Source organism: Sturnira hondurensis, unplaced genomic scaffold (genome assembly GCF_014824575.4).
Source record: "Sturnira hondurensis isolate 20B ecotype Veracruz unplaced genomic scaffold, ASM1482457v3 Scaffold0003874, whole genome shotgun sequence".
Classification (NCBI taxonomy): Eukaryota; Metazoa; Chordata; class Mammalia; order Chiroptera; family Phyllostomidae; genus Sturnira; species Sturnira hondurensis.
The window spans coordinates 765,990-789,957 of record NW_028076505.1 but is presented as its reverse complement, the minus strand read 5'-3'; the positions used below and the strand labels follow the sequence as shown (position 1 = coordinate 789,957).

The 23,968-nt window shown below is 38.0% G+C and overlaps 1 protein-coding gene across 2 annotated transcripts in view; it reads left to right on the top strand.

Annotated features, from left to right (window-relative positions):
- The window catches only part of BRWD1 (bromodomain and WD repeat domain containing 1), a 118,278-nt gene that overhangs the window by 14,043 nt on the left and 80,267 nt on the right, over positions 1-23,968 (top strand). For both annotated transcript variants that reach the window (XM_037042969.1, XM_037042968.1), the window contains exons 5-13: positions 7,026-7,176; positions 9,253-9,351; positions 9,702-9,862; positions 11,603-11,824; positions 13,717-13,817; positions 15,798-15,868; positions 17,487-17,587; positions 18,343-18,383; positions 19,170-19,268. In XM_037042969.1, the coding sequence (XP_036898864.1) occupies positions 7,026-7,176; positions 9,253-9,351; positions 9,702-9,862; positions 11,603-11,824; positions 13,717-13,817; positions 15,798-15,868; positions 17,487-17,587; positions 18,343-18,383; positions 19,170-19,268 (1,046 nt within the window). The remainder of the gene's footprint in view (positions 1-7,025; positions 7,177-9,252; positions 9,352-9,701; positions 9,863-11,602; positions 11,825-13,716; positions 13,818-15,797; positions 15,869-17,486; positions 17,588-18,342; positions 18,384-19,169; positions 19,269-23,968) is intronic.

The window sequence follows — 23,968 nt, the reverse complement described above, 5'->3', positions numbered from 1 at the left end:
CTTTTTCTTAGATAAGTCCCTTTAACATTTCATATAATAAAGGCTTGGTGATGATGAACTCCTTGAACTTGACCTTATCTGAGAAGCACTTTATCTGCCCTTCCATTCTAAATGAAAGTTTTGCTGGATAAAGCAATCTTGGCTGTAGGTCTTTGGATTTCATGACTTGGAGTACTTCTTTTCAGCCCCTTCTTGCCTGTAAGGTCTCTTTTGAGAAATCCGCTGACAGTCTGATGGGTACTCCTTTGTAGGTGACTGTCCCCTTATCCCTTGCTGCTTCTAGGATTCTTTCCTTCATTTGAATCATGGGTAATGCAATTATGATGTGCCTTGGTGTGTTCCTTCTTGGGTCCAACTTCTTTGGGACTCTCTGAGCTTCCTGGATTTCCTGGAAGTCTATTTCCTTTGCCAGACTGGGGAAGTTCTCCTTTATTATTTGTTCAAATAAGTTTTCCTCTCGTGGCTGTTTCTTTCCCCCTTCTGGTACCCCTATAATCTGGATGTTGGAATGTTTAAAGATGTCCTGGAGGTTCCTAAGCCTCTCCTCATTTTTTTGAATTCTCATTTCTTTATTCCTTTCTGGTTGGATGTTTCGTTCTTCCTTCTGGTCCATTCCATTGATTTGAGTCCCCGTTTCCTTTCCATCACTATTGGTTTCCTGGACATCTCCTTTCATTTCAATTAGTTTAGCCTCCATATGTTCCTCTAATTGGTGACTATAATCCACCAGTTCTGTGAGCATCCTGATAAACAGTGTCTTGAATTGTGCTTCTGAGAGGCTGGGAATTTCTCGGTTGCTGAGAGTTATCGGCTCTGGGACTTTGAGTTCTTCTTGTACCATCTTTTGGGCTGTTCGTGCCTGTTAAGTAGCAGGATCGGAGCCCTAAGGTGTTCACCAGAGCAGGGCAACTAAGTCGCTGGCTTGTGCCGTTGTATGTGGGGGCAGGGTCAAAGAGGAGCAATGGGGTCCCGTCTGCCGCCTGCCACTGCGGCCCCCACCGGTGCCGCAGCTGCTGCTGTCACCGGGGCCACGCGTTTCGTCCCACTGCACGCGAGTGTGCCACTGCTGTCAGCCCTCGCCCCCTGGGGCCTGCGTGGTCCGTCTCACTGTGCGCGAATGTGCGACTGCGGTCAGTCTGCCCCGCACTCCAACTGGTTCCGGGCTGCCTGCCCGTCTAGGTCGGGGGATCTGTCCTGCCCGACCCTGCTTGCTGCTGGCTCCTCTTACTGTCCCCCATTGAATGGTTAGATGTAGTTGGACTTCCGTATAATTCAATTTTCTGCCCTTTCACTGTGTCTTTGTTCTCCAAACCTTAGTTGTATTCAAACTTGGTTGTGGGAGAAGGCACAGGATTTCCATCTATGCCTCCATCTTGATGGAAGTCTGTGCCTAGGACCTTTTGTATAAACTGAGTGAAGCTCTTTGTCCTCTCACTTCTGTAGGAATATTTATCCTGCCATTGACTACAAAACTTTCACATCTTCATAAAGCATAGAATATGAAGCATAGAAAAGAGGCCAAAAACATCTATCGCATCAGAAGCTGAGGGGAATTATTATTATTTTATAAGTTGATCTTAGAGGAAGGGGGTGGGGGGATAGAGAGAGAGAAACATTGATTTGCTTCACTCGTTTAGGCATTTATTGGTTGACTCTTGTATGTACTCTGACCAGGGATTGAAGCCAAACTTGGCTCATTGGGACGATGTTCTAACCAACTGAGCTATCTGGCCAGGACTGAGGGGAATTACTTAAGCAAGGGAGACACAAAATTTTTATTTTGTGTAAGATACAGTGCTCTGTCACTTTTCATTGTTGTGTTTTTTTCACAGTTAAAAATTTTTATCAATTTTTGAGAGAGAAAGAGACGGAGGGAGGGGGAGAGAGGGGAGGAGAGAGGAAAAAAAAAATCAATTGGTGGTTCTACTTCTTTACGGATTCAGTGGTTGATTCTTGTATGTCTCCTGACCTGGAATTGAGCCTGAAACCTTGGTGTATCAGAGTGACGCTCTGAGTAAGCTACCTGGCCAGGGCTGTACTTTTTCTTTCTAATCCTTATCCAAGGATATGTGTGTTGATTTTAGAGAGAGAGGAACAGTGGCAGGTGCAGGGTGGCAGCGGGGGAGGGGGGACAGATTGATTGATTAGTTGCCTCCCATATACGCTAGGACCTAGGTATGTGTCCTGACCTGAAATAGATCCTTCAACCTTTTGGTGCATGGGTCGATGCACCAACTAACTGAGCCACCTTGTCAGGGCTTTACTGTACTTTTTATTGTAGAGGAATTGTGATATGACGCTATAGTTTACTTATTTGGTCACCATTGTGAGGGTTGTAGATGTAGTTTAAAATAATTTTAGAGAAAGTTAAAGGTCAGATAGGCACATACGAAATATATTACATATTTCTTTTAGATCCTGGTTAGATTACAGCATTCCAAACTTTACAGAAAAAGTTACTTTCTCCCATAACTTTACAATTAATCTGGCTATCTAGACCCTACTACCTCTTTCTACAACTCCTGGACTTTAAGAGGCTCATGCTCACAGCCGTATTTGGTGGTAGTGATGGTATTAAAGTGACCCTAGGGTTGTGGCTGATGAAGTTTGTGAGACTGCATGTGGCCGGGGTGTCAGACTCACTTTCACCGGGGGCCGCATCAGCCTCGCAGTGAGTAGTCCTCAGAGGGCCGAATGTAGTTTCAACTCCTTAACAGTTAAGGAGTAGTTACATTTATACAGTCCCAAAATTATTTTGGCCCTTCGAAGGCAACTGTGAGGTCGATGTTGCCCCCACTGAAAATGAGTTTTCACCCCTGGCATATGGCTACAAAAAAAACAAGGTGGTAGAGAGACTGGCTGTTTGACTGTTCTGGGGTCTTAGTTCTGCCCTGACTCCTGGGACCTTGTGTAACTGTGGCTTACTCATTGGAGTTGGCTGAATGAGGCCGTTCTCATATTTTTGTCTAGTACTAGAAAATATTGAAGGAAAACTACTCTACTGATTTGGTCAATATACTATTAATTTTAATAATCTAGAACCATCATTATTATTTTTGTTGCCTTTTTTGGGGACTAGAACCAAAAATTATTTTCCGGATGCACTTTATTTTGTACAAAAATAGGATAATTCTCCCTCTCTCTGCCCCCATCTTTGATGTTTTTTTAGAATCCTTGGAAATTTGCAAGGAATCTGTAATTCTCTTTAGGGAGATTACAGCTGCTGCATGGGATTAATGTATCTGAATGTTGCCCAGACTATATTGAAGCCTCCTGTTTTCATGATTAGTTTTGTGGCATCAAGGCAGTAGTGTATATAACATGTATATTTGTAAAGTTCTTCTGGATCATTTAAGAGAGAAAGTGAGATCATGTCTAACACTAGGAAGCAACTTGTTTAAAATGTTCTGTCTATACTTTTTCTATCTAGGGAAATTCTTTTTATCCATACCTTTTATATCTGATCTTCAAAAACAAACCTCCATTGTCAGGTAGGCTTGATTGTGTAACCTGAAAACTTAAAAGTCAGTTGTGTAAGTTCTCTAACTATCCGAATAGTGGAAATCTCAAAGCACACTATTAGGTTAGAGATAAGTGATTTTCCCCCTTATAGAAGTCATGTTGCCATTGCCCAGTGTCAATTTATCTTAAATATTTAACCCTTTTAGATATATTGTTTAGGCCCATCAATGCTGTTTTTAGGTTTGCATTACTGACAAGTTATTAGATCTATAATTTCCTTGGTTTCTGTTGGAATTATTTTCTAGTTCCTTCTATCTTTCCCATCCTGTGATGAGCTAATTATCTACAATAGTTTTTAGACACTTTGAATCACAGTGCTAATTAGTAGTAAACACTTTTTGAGGTCTCTTTGAGCTTTGATATACCTTTTGAGGTATTCCTTGGAATATCTCTCAGGGTAGGAAATGTAAGGTTGAAAAGTTGAAAATATTTTTTCTGCACCAGGGCTTATGAACAAAGACTTGATACTGAGTCCAGGTTTATTTGATATTTAAATTCATAATTAAAAACCAAAAGTAAGATTTAGAACTATGTTTACATTTTCTCTGGAGCAGTGTTTCTCTGGGAGTTTGAAAATGGGGCATTATTGGTGTCAGAGAAGCATGGGAGTACCTTCAGCATTAGTGGAAGGGAGCCAGGGATACCGTGTGTCTTGAATGTGGGGACAGCCCTGTACACTGGTGTTTGTTCTCAGTTGCTGTTAATGTCACAACTGAGAAAACCTGAAGATACGCCAAATACATTCGTATCGGATAACACCAGCCATATTCATGAATTAAATCTACACATTATTTCTTTTTGGTTTTTTTGAGGTGCAATTGACATGCAATGTACTGCACATATTTCCCTAGCCAGTAGCTCAGTTGGTTAGAGTGTTCTCCCAATACACCACGGTTGTGGGTTCAAGCCTCAGTCAGGGCACATACCAGAAGCAACCAATGAATACATAAATAAATGGAACAATGAATCAATGTTTCTCTCTTTCTCCCCCTTCCTCTCTGAAATTCAGTAAGTAAAAATTATTTTAAAAACTTCACATATTTACAAAGTGTTCAAGTTGATAAATTTGGGTGTGTTACACTTGTGAACCTACCACCACAGTGAAGATGGTAAACATACTATCACATCCAAAAGTTTTCTCTTCCCCTTTGTAATTCTCCTGCTTCTCCCCCTTCCCCCAGCAATCTCTGATCTGCTTGCTGTAACTACATATTAATTTGCATTTTGGGGACTTGAATATTAATGAAATCATATAGTATATACTCATTATTATTTTTAATATTGCTGTTCAAGTACAATTGTCTCCATTTTCCTACCACTACTCCCCCCCACCCCACCATCTCCACTGCCCACCTTGATCCTACCCCTCCTTGGTTTTGTCCATGTGTCCTTCATACATATTCTGACTCTTTTTTAAAAATGTTTTTTAAGTTTCTTTTTAGAGAGAGCGCAAAGGAGGAAGAAAGAGGGAGAGAAAGAGCAATGTGTGTGAGATACATTGATCGGTTGCCTTTCCCATGCCTCCAACTGGAGGTCTGGCCTACAACCCAGGCATGTTCCTTGACTGGGAATGGAACACATGACCTTTCAGTTCTCAGGCTGGTGTTCAGTCCACTGGGCCATACCAGCCAGGGCAGTGTGTACTCTTATGCCTTCATTGAGTATAATTATTTTGAGATTCATCCATGTCCTTTTTTATTATTAATAATTCATTTTTAAATTTTTGAATAGTATTCTCTTGTACAGTACAATAATGTGTATTCATATTCACTTGTTAATGGACATTTTGAACTGTGTCTACTCTTCAGCTTTTATTTTATATTTTGTGTATTTATTTTTAGAGAGAGGGGAAGGGAAGGAGAAAGGGTGGAAGAGAAATACCAATGTGTGGTTGCCTCTCATGTGTCCTCCACTGGGGACCTGGCCTGCAACCCAGGCATGTGCCCTGACTGGGAATTGAGCTGGTGACCCTTTGGTTCATAGGCCCGCGCTCAATTCACTGAGCTACACCAGCCAGGGCTACTCTTCAGCTTTTAAAAAGAAGGCTGTTCACAAACTTTTGTACATACGTATGCTTTCATTTTCTTGGGTAAACACCTAGGATTAGAATAGCTGGATAGTATGATAGGTGTATGTGCAACTGTTCTCCAAGGTGGTTGTACTATTTATGCCCACAAGCCGTTTCTCTACACTTGCCCATCTTTATATCGCTCAATCTGTATATATTTGGTCAATCTTTTAAATTATATATATTTTATTTATATATATATGGTCTACATTCTTGCCCATTTTTATATAGGTCAATCTATATATATATTTGGTCAATCTTTTCAATTTTATATATATATATATGTTTAAGATTTTATTTATTTATTTTAGAGAAATGGGGAAGGGAGGGAGAAAGAGAGGGAGTGAACCATCAATGTATGGTTGCCTCTAGCACACCCCATACTGGAAATATGGCCTGCAACCCAGACATGTGCCCTGACTGGGAATCAAACTAGCGATGGTTTGGTTTGCAAGCCTGCACTCAATCCACTGAGCTACACCAGCCAGGGCATATATATTATACATACATACATACATATATATATATGTCGTCTTTTTAATTTTAGCCATTTTAGGTAGTGCTATCTCATGTTTTTAACTTGAATTTCATCAGTTACTGGTGATGTTGAGGATCTTTTCATGTGTTTAGTTGTCATCTGTCTATCTTCTTCGGTGAAGTGTCTGTTCAAATTTTTGCCCATTTAAAAAAAGATTTTTTAAAATTATTGAATTTTTCAAGCACTTATCAGGTAGGTGCTTAGCAAATATTTTAGTCTTTGGTTCGTCTTTTTTTTTAAACAGTGCCTTTTGAAAAAAACAAAAGTAGTTAGTTTTGATAAAGTTCAGTTTATTAATTTTTTTGTGAGTTGTGCTTTTGGTGTTGTATTAGAAATATTTGCCTAATCTGAAGTCATAAAGATTTTCTCCAGTTTTTTCTTTTATTATATATTTCATGGTTTTAGATTATACATTTAAATCAATGACCTGTCTGGAGATAATTTTTGTTTATGGAGTGATATATGGACCAAAGTAATGTTTCTGGCAAATGGATATCCAGTTATTTCAGTACCACTTGTTGAAAAGGTTATCTTTTCTCCTTTGAATCTTTGTCAAAAACCAGTTGTCCTTATAATAACAAGTCATGAAATCAGGTATTGTTAGCTCTCAACTTTGTTTTTCTAAAAGCTGCTTTGGCTTTTCTAGGCTATTACATTTGCATATTAATTTTAGATTGAAATGATCAATTTCTACAAAAACGTGCTGGGATTTGGGGATGGCTTTGAATCTATACATTAATTTACCATCTATTTAAATATTCTTTAATTCTTCTCAGCAGTGTTTTATAGATTTCACTGTACATGTTTTTCACATGTGTTGTCAGACTTATCCCTAAGTATTTAATATTTTTTGATACAATTATAAAATATTGTTTTTAAAATTTGCTTTCCAATCAGGTCTTGTCCAATAAACATGTGGCTCCTGATCATCTGTTGCAAATCTGCCAGCGCATCGGTCCCATGTTGGATAAAGAAATTCCACCCAGTATTTCAAGAGTCACTTCTTTACTTGGTGCAGGAAGGCAGTCTTTGCTACGTACAGCAAAAGGTACCTTAATTTGAAGAAGTGTTCTGCTTTGTATTACTAGCTTAATAATTATTATAATTGTGAAGTAATGTGAGCACTGTGGAAGAAAGGTGATATGTAACTATACACCGTACTGTGGACTATAAAATTCTCTGCATTTAGTATAGACATCGAATCTTATTACACAAGTGTTTAATGGGTCCTTCTGCATTTAAAAAAATGATGGAGGTATAGATGTTAAGCTAAAAAGTTTGAATTTATTCTGAGATGTGTTTGAGGTTTTATCAATGTGAGTTCTTAATTTTCCATTTTGTAGCTCACTTATAACTTCATTGAATGTAATTGTATGTGTCTAATAAACTCTTTAAATGCTAGAAGTATTTCATTTAATATTTAGATCTTTGAAAGCCCTTTGTTAAAAAGGGGAAGTGATTTTCTAAGTTTGGTAGCAGTTTGAAAACAAGCACCCAAAATGTATAATTGCATGGTTCTCTTTTCACCAACTTAATTTTTTTGATAAGTTATGTGGTAGCAAACTGTTGGAATTGCTGTTCTTTTTCTGTTAGCTTGGTATAAATCACTTAGACTAAGTACATGTATATGATATGATCTATGTATACAACACAGCTTAACTGCTAATGGGCAAGAATGTTGGCTCTTCTGATCCTGAGCATACATCAAGTTCATCCCCCGTGGTTATTTTTAAGATCTGTTGCTGATATGATACTGCCTCTTAGATGTACTGCCAGTATAAAGTTTGACTGAGGAAGAACCGCCCTCCCTCTTGATTCCGTGCCAGACCGGTTTGTCAGCATTAGTTGTTTCTTTGTGCTCTATGGCCATGCCACACTGGGGCTTGAATTAGGAAACTGTTCACATTCTTCCTTTTTCTGTGTTCCTATTTACCTTGTAATTATTCTATTTTAGGTTGTTATATAGTAGTTGCCTGGGTAGCCTATTTTCTTTACTTGTGTCAAGCTCAATGTTGCTTTGTAATGAGCACTGCTTTAGAACTGGCAGACCTAGAAGAGGCTTCAGCAAGCTGTCCTAGGGTAGGGACTGTATTTTGCTGTTTGTTTTGTACTAGTGCCACGGGAGGATGCCTGGTAACTGCTCTTTGATCATTATGGTGGTAATGAATCCATTCATGTAAAATGCTAACATGCCTGTTAGTTTGGGGCACCCGAGGCTCAGTAGAAGTTCAGTAGGATGTCTTCCTTCCCCTCCCCTTTCAGTTGTGAAGAAGCTAATTTCTAGCACCGAATAATCTGTGTTCTGCTACTCCTCCCTATTGAGGGGAAGACATTTATTATTATTATTTTTTTAGTATATTTGCTGGTAGGTCGAAGAGGGATGGGATGTTAGAATTAGTGTTCAGACTCATATATACTACATACGTGCTCTTGTGTAAAGATCAGCTATGACCCTTAAACAAGAGGAAAGCCATTTAATTTTGTCAATATTTCCGAAGGAGATTAAAGTCATAATAATATTGGCCAAAATTAATTTTAAAATCTAATGACATTTAAATAATTAAATCAAGGATCTTCATATAAATCAAAGAAATTGAAATTTTCCATACAAAAGTTTTTGTTTTTGGGAAGTTGGATCAGTTGTGATTAAGACTTTATCATTAATATTGTATGGTATAATTCCACTTTGAAAAATAAAAATTTATTTGGCATTGAATGGGACTTGGAGTCAAAAGATCTGGTTTTGTGGTCTATCTTGACTGATCATTTGCAGTGGATCTTTTTAAAGGTCCTGGAACCTTTGAGCCTCAGTTACCTCACTTGTAAATTGGCGATTAATACCTACCTCACAGGGTTGTTGTGAGGACTCCATGAGATAATGTATGTGGAAAGCACTTTGTAAATTGTAAAGTGCTGTACAATGTTAGTTGTTGTTGTATCTGAGATGTCTTAAATTTTTTTCCTTCAGAAATAGTCTAATAAACTTCTAGGGCTTTTCTGTTAAAGTATATTAGTTGGTAAAATTTTGAATAAACAGTTTATTAAAATATACATAAGTACTCTATAAAATCTTTCTTGGGGTTAACTTTCAAGATTTTATGTGTATCTAAAATTCATTTTAAAGACTGCAGGCACACAGTTTGGAAGGGCTCTGCCTTTGCTGCTCTTCATAGAGGAAGACCTCCTGAAATGCCGGTGAATTACGGTTCCCCACCAAGTCTTGGTAAGTGAGGCTGGCCTTTTAGATGCCTGAAGCCGTTCTTTTAATTTCTTGACCAACTTTGTAACTGCTCTGTTAAAGTTTTAAAGGAGATACTGGTAGTAGCATTGTCTCAGTAGTAACAAGGATCAATTTTCAAATTTGCTTTCCTAAAATATTAAAAGTAATAAAAATGAATAAAAAACTATTTTATTATTAAAAAAGAAGCCTATACCAGTGATTATAATAGACCAGAACTGAGAAGAAACTTATGTCCTTAGGATTTCTTGAACATAGATTTTTGTTTTGGAGATTTTCTTAGCTTTTTACATACTGGCACCCCCTTAACCATTTTTGTTGTTTTTATTTCCTAGTGGAGATACATCGAGGCAAACAACTCACAGGGTGTTCCACTTTTAGCACAGCATTTCCAGGAACTATGTACCAGCATATAAAAATGCACAGAAGGATTCTTGGACATCTATCTGCTGTTTACTGTGTAGCATTTGATAGGACAGGACATAGAATCTTTACAGTGAGTTAACATTTTCAACTCAATTTGTTATCATCTGGAGCACTTTGGTGTTCATCAGAATCTTTTAAGAAATCTTTTAAAACACATAGATTACATGTTTCCTATTCTCAGGGATTTTGACTCACTAGGTGTGGTGTGGGGCCTGTAAATTTGCATTTTTATTTAGTGTCTCAAGTGATTCAGATGTAGATAGGCCTTGTATAGTGGTTGTGAGACTTGATTTAGAGCAGTGGTTCTTGGGAGTGATCATCAAGGATGCTTAAAGATATACATGCCTAGTACTTCTTCAGCCCATTGTAGACCTACCAAATTAGGTCAATCTCCACTCTGAGTATTAATTAAAACCAAACTTGCCCTGGCTGGTGTAGCTCAGTGGATTGAGTGTGGGCCTGCGAACCAAAGGATTGCAGTTTGATTCCCAGTCAGGGCACATGCCTGGGTTGCAGGCCAGTTTCCAGGAGGGGACGCATGAGAGGCAACCATATATATATATATATATATATATATATATATATATATATATATATGTATGTATGTATGTATGTATATGTTTTTTAAAGATTTTATTTATCTTTAGAGGGGAAGGGAAGGAGAGAAGGAGAGAAGTATCAATGTGTGTCAATCACACAGTATTCTACAGTTGCCTCTCGTGAGTCCCCTGCTGGGAACTGGTCTGCAACCCAGGCATGTGCCCTGACTGGGAATCGAACCGCGATCATGTGGTTCGCAGGCCTGCGGTCAATCCACTGAGCTATACCAGCCAGGGCAGAGAGGCAACCATATATTGATATTTCTCTCCCTCTTTCCTTCCCTTCCCCTCCCCTCTAAAAATAAATAAATAAAAATTTTAAAAAACAAACAACCCCCCCCCAAAAAAAACCCCAAACCCCTCCCACAAGTCTCTAAATCTTTCCAGGTGATTCATAGTCACATTGAGTGCTCACTGATCTAGGGAAATTGATTATTCAAACACAGGTATTTCATAATTATAAAATTAATTGTAACTTTGGAATTTGATTTACATTTTTAATGTTGTAGGGGAAAATTAGGATGGGCAGAAAGTTCAAATTTTAGGCCCTGGTTGGGTAGCTCAATTGGTTAGAGCACCAGCTGATCTGCCAAGGATGTGAGTTTGGTCCCGGGTCAGGGCACATTCAAGGAACAACCAGTGAATGCATAAATAAGTGGAACAGCAAATCCATGTTTCTCTCTTTGAAAAAAACTTTGAATTTTATTTCTCTGTTGTGAGATTCAGAGTAGATACGATTTGCAAAATGCTGGTACTATAAATTTTAGACTCTGTTGTTTGGTTATTTAAAATGAGGGTGTTAGTCCCATTATTTTTAGTTGTGTTTGGGACAACTACTCTTGTGTCTCGATCTGTGAAATGTAGATCTTTCCTAACACTCATCAAATTATTTAGCTTCATGTGAACTAAATTGACACTTAACTATTGTTATAAAAATAGGTGAGCCATGAACTCGTAGTTGGACTTATTACTTGGCAGAGAATTTTGAGAAGATAGTATTTATAAAATGGTCTGACTCATAGAAATGAAAACAGTATCTTTATGTAGACATTGCTTGATTTTAAAAACTGTTATAGGTGTTCTCAGCATGAGTCAATCACAGTATTCTACAGTTGGAAAGAGGAGTTACACTGGAGTGACATGTGAATGGTATTTTTTAAATGGTAAATGACTTCCCTATTGACATTTATTTGGGATGTATTTTTTCTTAGGGTTCAGATGATTGTTTGGTGAAGATTTGGTCAACACACAATGGTCGCCTGTTATCCACATTAAGAGGTCATTCTGCAGAAATTTCAGATATGGCGGTAAACTATGAGAATACGATGATTGCTGCTGGGAGCTGTGATAAAATCATCAGAGTGTGGTGCTTGAGGACCTGTGCCCCAGTGGCTGTGCTCCAGGGACACACAGGGTCAATCACATCTTTACAGGTAAACTAGTGTTTGTGGGTGCTTTGTGTGTTCGCGCCATCTTTAAAACTCCTCTTTGGAAATGAGAAATGGTAAGATGCTTAGTAATTATATGCTGTATTTTAAATTTAGTACTCAAGAAAGAATATAATTAATCATAGTTCCGTGATTCTTGGGAGGATGATTTAATAAATTTGTGGTGTGGTTAGAGCTTTATATGAAGGCTTAATGGATACCAAATGAGTCGATTACAGACTGATGAGAGTAGTTAATGGTTTTTCTACTTTAAAGTTGAGGATTTTGGTAAGCTAATTAAATTTGCTAAATATGTTTAACTTTTAGTTCATATTCTGGAATTTAGATTTAAATAGTCACTTTCAACATTGCTACCCTTCGTTTTGTGTACTTGAAGAGACAGCGCTTGGAAGAAGCTTCTTTGAAAAAGTTATAAGTTAAATCCTACTTCCCTTAAAAACGTATGTGAACTTGGGGGAGAAAGTCATAAAACAGATGATAGCCCTAGCTGGTGTAGCTCATTGGACTGAGTGCCAGCCTGCAAACAGAAAGGTCACTGGTTTGATTACCAGTCAGGGTACATGCCTGGGTTGCCTGACAGGTCCCCATTAGGGTGTGTGAGAGGTAGCCAATGTCTCTCTCATGCATTGGTGTGTTTCTTCGTCCCTTCCCTCTCTCAAAGTAGATAAACTTATAAACTATACTCTGATATATAAGGATAACTATGAATCTTCTAAAAAACCACCAAAACCAGTTCTTCCTCTTTCTTTTCTACTGATGGTTTTTCTTTCCTAAGCTCCTTGTTGTGAATGTCTCCTGAATCAGCAAGGGTTGTTGCTTCTTCCAGGTTCTCCCCATTCTGAGGGGAGAAGGAAAGATTAAGGTTAAGGTTCCTAGATTAGTTGGATTGATTGGATCAATTCTTGGTTCTTTATCTTACCTGTTTCTTTTCAATCACTATCTGTACGTTGCCATCATACAAATCTTTTAGTTGACATCAGAGTTTTATTTGATAACTACAGTTACCTTTTAATTGCTGTTATTGGGCTCAGATTCTCTACCCATTTCAGCACCACTTCCAAAAATGAATACTTTAGTCATGTAGATCTTCCCATTGCTATCAAATACTAAATTCCCTATCATATTTGTACTTTTGTTCATACTACTTCTTTGCCTAGTGTGTGTTTCTTGATATCTTGTATTTTCCTCTTTATCTTTTAAGCCTTCTTGGATATCTCTTGACAAGATTGAATTTTCTTTAGCTTTTATTTGTGTAGCATAATTGGGCATTAACATTTATTAAATACAGATGTTAGCCTTATTCTGAAGTTACAGTATACTTCTTGTAGTTTCTTCTAATACTTATATGGTTTTTAAAAAATGTTTAAATTGTGATTCACTTGGAAATTATTCTGGGGTGCAGTCTGGAGGGTAGATCAGCTCCACCCCCCAGGTTGCAGCACAGCTGTCCCTTTGCCATTTATGCAGCTCTCCGTGCTTTCCCCAGTGGATTTGAGTTGGATTTTGGAGTAACAGATTTTTCGTTGGTGGTTTTGTTAATGTGCCAGCCTTCCCCCATAGTTTTGATTTTTGAGGCTTGGTGATACCCTTTCATGTTGATAGGACTAGATCTTTGCTCTCTCTTTGTAAACGTTTTTCTCTCGTTAATTAGTTTTGAAAATAATTTTTTACTGAGGTCATATTAATGTTTATAAGTTAATTTAGATATGGACTTTATTTTTTATTTATAGGATATCCTTTCACTACAATAGTGTCACCTTTATTTTTGGATGTCTTATATTTTAGACTGTCTGTTGAAGTTAACTTTGAAATACTGTTTAAACTACAACTTTAGTAGAAGCTCAGGTAATTGGGTTGTATATCTTATTGCTTTTTAGTTTAGCCCAATGGCCAAAGGCTCTCAAAGGTACATGGTCTCAACTGGTGCTGATGGGACAGTTTGTTTTTGGCAGTGGGATTTAGAATCTCTGAAATTCAGGTAAGTGACTTTAATCATGTAATAAGTTTTCTTTTTTGAAGTCTGGTTGTAAAGAGAAGTAGCAGATAGTGGTTACCTTTTTACTCTTGAACCTAATTTTTTAAAAAAGATTTTATTTACTTATTTTTAGAGGGAGGGGAGGAGAGGGAGAAAGAGGGAGAGAAACATTTATTGGTTGCCTCCTGCATGTGACCTGACTGAGGACCGAACCCACAACCCAGGGATGTGTCCTGAGTAGAACTCGAACTGGTGACCCTTCACTTCAGGGTCTGACAGCCAACCAACTGAGCCACACTGGTCAGGGCTGAACTTAATTTTTATTATATACAGCACAGGTGGCAAACACAAGGCCTATGGGCCGAATCCACCCCTCCACCTTGTTTTATCCAGCCTAGCACCTTGTTTCTACCCAGCAGCAGTGCCGAGCTCCTTGCCCCTAGTTAAGGAGTAGTTACATTTATACAGTCCGAAAATGACATTCGGCCCTTTGAAGGCAACTGTGAGGCTGATGTGGCCCCTTGTGAAAATGAGTTTCATGCCCTGGCCGGTGTAGCTCAGTGGATTGAGCGCAGGCCTGCGAAACCGGACAATCTCGGTTCGATTCCTAGTCTCTCCGCACGTACCTGGGTTGCAGGCCGGTTCCCGGCGGGGGACTCACGAGAGGCAACCATGCATTGATATTTCTCTCCCTCTCTCCTTCCTGTCCCCTCTAAAGATAAATAAATGAAATCTTTAAAAAAAAAGAAAAGAAAATGAGTTTCATGCCCCTGATATACAGCATATGTGTCGTATTGACTACTTAACTGTTTACAAATTTCTGTTTAGATAGTTGGGTATGTAAAAGGAGCATAAATATTCTCTCTTAGCGTGCATGTTTTTGTGAAAAAAAAAAAAACAAAACCCCACAAGATAGTATGTATTTGAAACATTTGAAAAATACTAGAAATGTATAATTAGATACATAGGAGTTTAGGCGGGATCATTTAAGAATCAGAAGACCTGGATTTTGGACCTTTGTTGTTTAATACAGTATCCACTACCCACATATGACTGTTAAGTACTTCACACTAGATGTGACTCATGTACTTGAGAAACTGGATTAGTTTAAATTTAAACTGATAACTGGATTCAGTTATTACAAAGCTCTTAAGTATATTTCAAACCACTTGAGAATGTGAGTTTAGTTTTTAGCTATGAGAACTGAATATTTGATGGAAACAATGAAATTGAGATATATTATAAATGTCCAACATACTTGAAAAGATTTCAAAGATTGATGTGAAGGAAAGAATCCAAAGTTGTCATTAAAGGCCTTGGTGGAGCAGCTCAGTTGGTGAGAACATTGTCCCGTTACGCCAAGTTTGTAGGTATGATGCCTGGTCAGGGCACATACAAGAAGCAACCATTGAATCTATAAATAAGTGGAACAACAAGTCATTGGTTCCCCTCTCTTTCTCTCTCTCTCTCTCAAATTAATTAGTTCTCACTAAAATGTTGTTAATATTGTGATATTTCAGCTATTTGGGGTTAAATGAAATAAAATTAATTTCATCTCCTTTCAATGTGGCTACTAAAAAATTTAAGTTACACATGTGGCTTGCATTTTTCCCATTGGACAGGGCTACAACCTGGTGGTTTTATGCCCTGCTCTGTAGCCTTGATGATGGGTTCACTTTGAGACTCTGAGCTGTAGTCACCTCAGTTGCAAATGGGAGTTAGTGGGTCTGCTCTTTCTGTGTTGTAGGATTGGTGTGAAGATGGAAATGAGACAGTTTTCTAAAAATCCATCCATCTCTAATAGCATATGTGGAAATATCTGGGGTACTGTGAAGCACTATAGAAATAACATAATATTTTGTACTTGAACAAGAGTTAAATAAAAAAAGAAATAACATAATATTTAAATATGCTAGCTTACAATCAATATTTAAATCATGTTAATTGTAGAACTAATGTATTTTAAAACATCGTCTTTTAAAGTCCACGTCCCTTGAAGTTCACTGAAAAGCCTAGACCAGGCGTTCAAATGCTTTGTTCTTCTTTTAGTGTTGGTAAGTACTTCTTTTATTTTAGCATTTATTGAATGACCACATTATTGATAAAAGCCTTTATCAGATAGATAGTAAGTGCCTTACGTTCATTTCATTAGGTTTAATCTGTGATGTTTATTTTGTTGGCCTTTTTTTTCTCTTTCACTCCTTTACTCTGCCTTTTTTGTTTTTGATTAGTAATCAGTCAGTGATAGAAGAGGTAGCTGGCCAACAGGAGGCTCAGAATGTCCACACCAGCAGTTCCTGTGCACGTGCCCCGGATGTTATGCTATACCAAGATTGTGATTTTCTTTTAACAAGCTAACCTGTATTTTTTTTTTTATAGTTTAAATTTGTTTTCCATACATCTTGGTGAAATTATTCCCCATGTTCTTTTCTTGCACAGTTAACTTATGTGCTAACCTTTCTGTTTAGGAGAGGTCAAGGATTTTTTCCCTGTAAAAGTCCAGAAACTTCAACAAGTGAACTTCATATTCCATAGCTAGGTTTAGGTATGTAAAGTTGTCTAGAAGCAGAGCCCCTTCTGCTCAGCACTTTTAGGCAGTAGCACTTGGGGCCATTGCCACAACTCGTAAAGCAGAGGGCAGCAGTGAGCATTTCCAGATTGAATTAACTTTTAACAATTAAAGCCCCATCAGATTTTTTTCCCAACACCACCAAATAATTCTTCCGGTGTCCCCACCAGCTCAATGTCCTACAGTTGAACCCAGTTCTGACACTGTTTACCTAGAGAATAGTGAGAGATGCCACAGGTTAAGGGCTCCTTCCTATATGGTTCTTCCTCCCCCTACCTCAGGCTTCAGACCAGATTGTCACCTGTGCTTCTGACCTACTGACTATTAGACTGGAGGTTTCCACAGCCTCCTTTGAAGTTCTCTGAAGTCCATCTTTCTGAGTGTTTATGGGGGCTTGCTTACACAGGCATGACTGAGTCAATCACTGGCCATGGGGGTTGATTACCACATTTTTTTTTTTGGACTATAAGATGCCCTCCTCCCCCCCATAATGGTTGTTAATGCTGCTGTTGAGTTCTGTTTACATTTACATTGGTGAAATATTATGCTATTTCTGTTATTAAATAGTTTACTGCATTTTTTGCTTCAAAACTTTTTTCCTATTTTTCTCCTCTAAAACCTAGGTGCATCTTATGGTCCAAAAAATACAGTAACTTCTTTCTCCCTCCACAGAGGTTGGACTGAAAGGTTGGACTCCACTCCTCTGTTCACATTGTTGGTTCTCCTGGCAGTCAGCACCCTCCCCCTGACCCCCACTGCTTATAGAGTGCTGTCTTAAAGTCACCTTGTTATTATAAACTCTGGTGTGGTTGTTGAAATGGATTTGCTGTGAATATCAAGACACCTTTATCACTCTTGTCACTTAGGAAATTCCAAAGGTTTTAGGAGCTCTGTGCCATGAACAGGGACAAAGAGCAAATATGTTATAAACCTGTTATCACACTATATTACATTAATTTTAACACGTCTTTATATAGTGAATTGCAAAATGGATTTGTTGAGGTAAATTTTTGTAATAAAAGCTCTAGCTTTAATACAAAAATTTTGTTTGTGCAGATATTTGTTATAAAGTGGATTTTTTAACCCTTAACATTTTATTTCAGGTGGTATGTTTTTGGCCACTGGCAGTACTGATCATGTAATCAGAATGTATTTTTTGGGTTTTGAAGCACCTGAAAAAATTGCAGAACTTGAAAGCCACACTGTAAGTATTCATGTTTTAAAATTCTATAGGTTAATTTAAATAATATTCCTGTTGGTATATAGTAAAATACTGCTAACACTAATTGATATGGATTCTAATTTTAACTTAATTGTAGGACGAATTGCATTTAAAGGTGAAGGATGTTGACAACTCAGGTAGCACCTTGACAGTGCTACTATTTTCCAGTGGTTATTTCAGCTTTAAGTTCAAAATCTTGATTATGATAGTTGATTTGGGTTGGTTAGGTTCAGGTGGGCCAGTTTATCTTAACCAGGCTCTTGAAATCAGAATGCTATTTTGTTAATGTGTGGTAAGATATATAACTTGATGTTCTGGAATACTGGTTAGTTAGTGGTCAGGTCATGTTTTCTCCTAAATGCAGTTTTGTGAAGTTGTTTGATAAACATAGATTTGAATCATTTTAAAAGAAATTTTTGGGGTATAAATAATCATAAAACATGCATATTCAGCCTTGTTTTCAGATGTTTAAACCTTAATATTTTGATCACTTTACAAATATATCAATTTTTATATAAATATTTTACTGCATATGTATTTGAAACAACAGTCCTGTTTAGATTAATAGATTCTTTGCACTTAAATGTGTAATTTATGTTTGAATAACAAAGACGAAGCAGCACAAGTGCAGATTTCTTGCTCGAAAGCAAATGTGCTTCTAGCTCTAAAACTGTTTTTTGTTTTGTTTATAAACTATGCAAATGATGACTTTTGTGTTTTTTTTCTTCCTGATTTAGGATAAAGTTGACAGCATCCAATTTTGTAACAGTGGTGATCGGTAAGTGTATTTATATTTGTGCGTGTTTTGGGCATACCTAACTGTGCTTCATATCAGTACAGCTAATATGTCACTTTGTATACTGCAGGTGTTTGTTAGTGAGTAGTTTATTAGTTGAATGAAAAGTGCCTGGGCAGTGGGAAACACATGAAATACAAGATTTTAGAATTGTGGTTTCCGCTGTCTCTTGTGACCAAATGTAGGTCTCCTTTAGCTTAAATTAACTAAATTTTTGATTTACAGAAGAATTATGTGAAACTTCATATGTGAATAGTTACGTCTTCTCATCAACTACTGTGCTGTATCCTGAAATGGAATTATCACTTAAATCTTTTTTTTTTTGGTGATTCCCAATGTCTCTCAGTTGCCTTTTCTAATTTGCAGATTCTAATACTGTTAAAAGATTATTTTTACACAGTGGCCAGCATGAATTTGAGTTTAGTGTTCAGGTGCTTAGAATGGAGCGATTACTCTTACTACAGTAATTTCCACATGTCTTTAATTCTTCCTGTTTTCTCCAGGTGCTATTGTTTTGTCAAAACCAATCTATTTGACAAGCTATTGAGTGAGTTTGAAGTATGCTTTATTTCACAGAGCCAGGCAGATTATAACAAAGCAGATGGTTTCTATTTAGATATACCCTAATGCTCTGACTTTTCACTTAACACCTATAGATTTACCTGCAGTCAGGACAGCTACATTAAAAAAAGCTTTTTTGCTTGTGATTTTAACTGTAGCTGTTGGTGACATGTGTGTGAGTATATATCTGTTTTTTAATATTTCAAGGTTTTTAAGTGGTAGCAGAGATGGAACAGCACGTATTTGGAGATTTGAGCAGTTAGAATGGAGAAGCATTTTATTGGATATGGCTACCAGAATCTCAGGGTAAGTTGAGATGGTTTGTTTTAAGTATGGTACATTATAAGTATTTGGTTTTTCCTGATTGGTTGATTGCTTTGTTCAGGGGACAGGAGCTGCACCCCCTGTTATGAAGAGCTATAATAGAAGGGAATGGTAGGAGGACTGGAGTGGATGGAGGTGGAAGAGGGTATAAAGGAGGATGAATGGTAATGGGAAAAAAATACAATAAAAAAGAAACTATTAGTCCGGGCTGGTGTGGTGCAATAGATTGAGTGCTGGCCTGTGAAGCAAAAGGTCGCCAGTTTGATTCCCAGTCAGGGCACATGCCTGGGTTGCGGGCCAGGTCCCCAATTGGGGTGTGTGAGAGGCAGCCAATAGATGTCTCTCTCACACATTGATGTTTCTCTCCCTCTCTTTTTCCCTTCCTTCCCCCTTCTTTCCCCTCTCTCTAAAAATAAATAAATCTTAAAAAAAATAAACTAGTAAAAAAATGAAGTAAATAGCTACCTCCTCTGTGTCTGATAGACACTTAAATCTCATCTAGCCAAAAGAATTTATTCTTAACATTTACATAGGAAAGAAAAACATATTTTTTCTGCTGTTTCTCAAAGCATTGACTTCCTCTTAGGTGTTGTATTTAAAACCCACCTACACTTTAAATAAATTATAAAAATAACCGAGGCATGTCAAATGTGGAATTTTACTTTTCTGCAGATAGGATTTTTAGAATATTTTAAAATTGGCTCTAGCTAAGTCTGATGAATAAAGGATGCATAGTTTATTGTTAAGGGGAGAAAGTTGTGGTCCAATGGGAGAGATTATTTTTGCGTGCTAAAATTTTGGCTTGTAAAATGACATTGGAGGCAAGTTTGTCCTTCTGTCCCCGTCCCCCAACATTCCAAAGTTTCACACTTCTTTTTAGCATCTTATTGATAAGTTCAGTACTTTCCAAGGTAAATATTACCAATTTGAAATATATTGCCTTTTTTTGGTTTGTATGTATTGGGAGGCAGTACAGGTGGTGGAAAGAGCACGTTTTCGAATCAGACTTTTGCTCAGGTACTACTTAGATTGTTTATACCTGTATAATTTTGAAAACATCATTTAGTATTAGTCTGTTTCACCATCTGGAAAATGAAACAGCCCACCTTTAAGTATTATTGGAAATTTTAAATGATAGGATGAAAGATGCTAGCATACTGCCTGCTCCAGCGTAGGAGTATCAGTATTCTTTTGCCTGGTGTAAATATTATTACTTTAGTCACACTGTAATAGAAATCTAAATATATTTTAGTTTAGAGTTTATTTCCAAGGCTTAACTTTATATTTTTTCATACCAGTTTTTCTGAGAAATGTTACACATTTTGTCTTTCGGAAATCCTCATGTCTGCTGTATTTTCAATAATTATAAGAGAAATTAACTCATCATCTCTGCTGTGGTTCAAACAGTAGTACTCGGTTTCAAAATAAATTTGATCTTGATGTTTTTGTGGGATGATCTGTGGTGGAGGATGGAAGGAATATATACTAGAAATCTGACAATCCTTGTTCACATATAAATCTTTACCATTATTTAAAAATGTTACACTGTGTACTCAAAAGAATTTTGGTGTAAAAGTGAGTACTGTTAACTGAAATTACGAAGGGGAATGGAATGAAGATAATTTAGAACCATATTCACTTAAGAATGATTGTTTTATTAGGAAAACAGGAACATCAGTGCCAACACTGGCATAAAATTTTTTATTTTTTTATTTTTTATTTTAAAAATACATTTTTATTGATTATACCATTACAGTTGTTCTATTCCCCCCCTTCATTCCCCTCCACCCGCACCCTCCCTCCCCCACCATTCTCCCCCCCTTAGTTTATAACCACGTGTCTCAAGTTCTTTGGATTCTATATTTCCCCCACTATTCTTGCCCTCCCCCCTATCTATTTTCTACCTACCGTCTATGCTATTTTCTGTACCTTCTCCCCCCTTCTCCTCCTCCCACTCCCCTATTTCTAATCCTCCATGTGATCTCCATTTCTATGGTTCTGCTCCTGATCTAGCTGTCCTCTTGGTTTGCTTTTGTTTTAGGTGTGGTTGTTAATAACTGTGAGTTTGCTGTCCTTTTCACTGTTCGTATTTTTTATCTTCTTTTTCTTAGATAAGTCCCTTTAACTTTTCATATAATAAGGGCTTGGTGATGATGAACTCCTTGAATTTGATCTTATCTGAGAAGTACTTTATCTGCCCTTCTATTCTAAATGAAAGCTTTGCTGGATACATCAATCTTGGATGTAGGTCTTTGGTTTCATGACTTGGAATACTTCTTTCCAGCTCCTTCTTGCCAGTAAGGTCTCTTTTGAGAAATCCGCTGACAGTCTGATGGGTACTCCTTTGTAGGTGACTGTCCGCTTATCTCTTGCTGCTTCTAGGATTCTTTCCTTCATTTGAATCGTGGGTAATGCAATTATGATGTGCCTTGGTGTGTTCCTTCTTGGGTCCAACTTCTTTGGGACTCTCTGAGCTTCCTGGACTTCCTGGAAGTCTATTGCCTTTGCCAGATTTGGGAAGTTCTCCTTTATTATTTGTTCAAATAAGTTCTCCACTTGTTGCTATTTCTCTTCCCCTTCTGGTACTCCTATAATTTGGATGTTGGATCGTTTATAGATGTCCTGGAAGTTCCTGAGCCTCTCCTCATTTTTTTTTGAATTCTTGTTTCTTCATTCTTTTCTGTTTGGTCATTTTTTTTCTTCCTTCTGGTCCACTCCCTTGATTTGAGTCCCAGTTTCCTTTCCATCACTCTTGGTTTCCTGTGCATTTCCCTTCATTTCACTTAGTTTAGCCTTCATATGTTCTTCTAATTTGTGACTAAAATCAACCAGTTCTGTGAGCATCCTGATCACCAGTGTTTTGATCTGTGCATCTGGTAGGTTGGCTATTTCTTGGTCACTTAAAAGTATGGGCTCTGGGGCTTTGAGCTGTTCTTTTGGAGCCAGAATGTTTTGGTCTGTTTGTGCCTGTTACATATGAGGGGTGGAGTCTTATGTGTTCACCAGGGCGAGGCAACCTATGTTGCTGGGTTGTGACGCTGTGTGTGTGGGCGGGGTCAGAAAGGGGCAGTGGCGCTTGTTCCACGCTTTCTCTTGGATTTCAGTTCCCTCTGCTGCTTCCCACAAGCAAATTGGGCCCTTCTTGTGCTGGTTCCTCGATGTGTGGGCTTGTGTATCCTCCAGGACCCTGTGGGTCTCTCCAGCAAACTCTCTGTGAGCCTGGAAGCTTCTCCCAGCACCTCAACCTCGAAAGTTTTTCCAATTGGTGCTTTTAGGCTTTAGTTCCCGTCACTGGGGCCGTAGCCTGCATGGTCTGTCTCACTGCTCGCTCCTTTGCCTAATTTATCTGAGTATGAATGTGTGACCGTGGTCAGCCAGCCACCTTGCACCCGCACTGGGTCTGCCCATTGCTACCCCAAACCTGGGATCTGCCAGCCGCTGCCTGCGCACCTGGGTTGGTCTGGCAGCCACTGCTTTTTCCTGTAGGACCCCGCTCCGCCAGCCGCTGACTGTGCCCCTCTTACCAGTCTGGATGAATGGTTTGTTGTTGTTGGACTTCCATACAGTTCAGTTTTCTGTGTTTTTGTTGTGTTTTTGGTACTAACACTTTGTTGTCTTTAAACTTGGTTGTGCAAGGAGGCACAGTGTTTCTACCTATGCCTCCATCTTGACCGGAAGTCCATATCCCCCCCCCTTTTAAAGGTGTATTTTTAAAAACTATTTATTTATTTATAGATTTTATTTGTTTATCTTTAGAGGGGAAGGGAAAGAGAGAAGGAGAGAAATATCAATGTATGGTTGCCTCTTGTGAGTCCCCTTCTGGGAACCGGCCTGCAACCCAGGCATGTGCCCTGACTGAGAATCAAACCGCGATCGTGTGGTTCGAAGGCCCATGCTCAATCCACTGAGCTACACCAGCCGGGGCCATATTTCCCCTCTTTTATGTTATACTTTTCTCCAACTTGTCTAGTTAGAATTATTCTCTTGTCTGCGTTCCATTGGGTTTACATAGGTAGCTATTACATAACACCCATATTTTTATAGTTGTTTTCTTTAATGAAAATGTTTAGTACATGTTCGTAGTTCTCAGAATATATTAGATGATTTCAGAAGCCCTTAGGCTTTTCCTCACTTTCCCACTGTTTACTGCTGACTGTATTTTACAGAGAAAATTTACATCTCACTCTTACAAAGGCTGCAAAGCATTACAGACATTGTATCCAAGACTTTTTACTATGGGACCCATGGGAACAGTCTATAGGGAAGTATAAAGAGATGAGTACAGTTTCACAGTTCAGCAAATTGTGTGTCTGTGATAGGCACTTTTCTAGACATTGGGGATATGAAGATAAATTTCTTTTTATTTCTCTTCCTAAAATTTCTTATTCTTTCTGGAGAGAGAAACAGTTGAAAGTATTCCTGTTAGGGCTTGGGTTTAGGAGAAAAGAGGTAGAGAGAAAAAGCTTTGTTTTTTGGGCGTAGCAGTGGTATCCTGAAATCTGCCTTAATTTAGTCTCTGAACTGCTTCTGAATAATCCCCTTCCCTCTGGGTTTTGCCCTGATCTGTTTATATAGATTATCTATTATGGGTTAGATATGACCAACCTTCTACACAGTTGGTAAGGTAAGCACATGAACTGGATTCCTCTAGTGATTTTTGTATGGATGAGGGGTTGTTTACA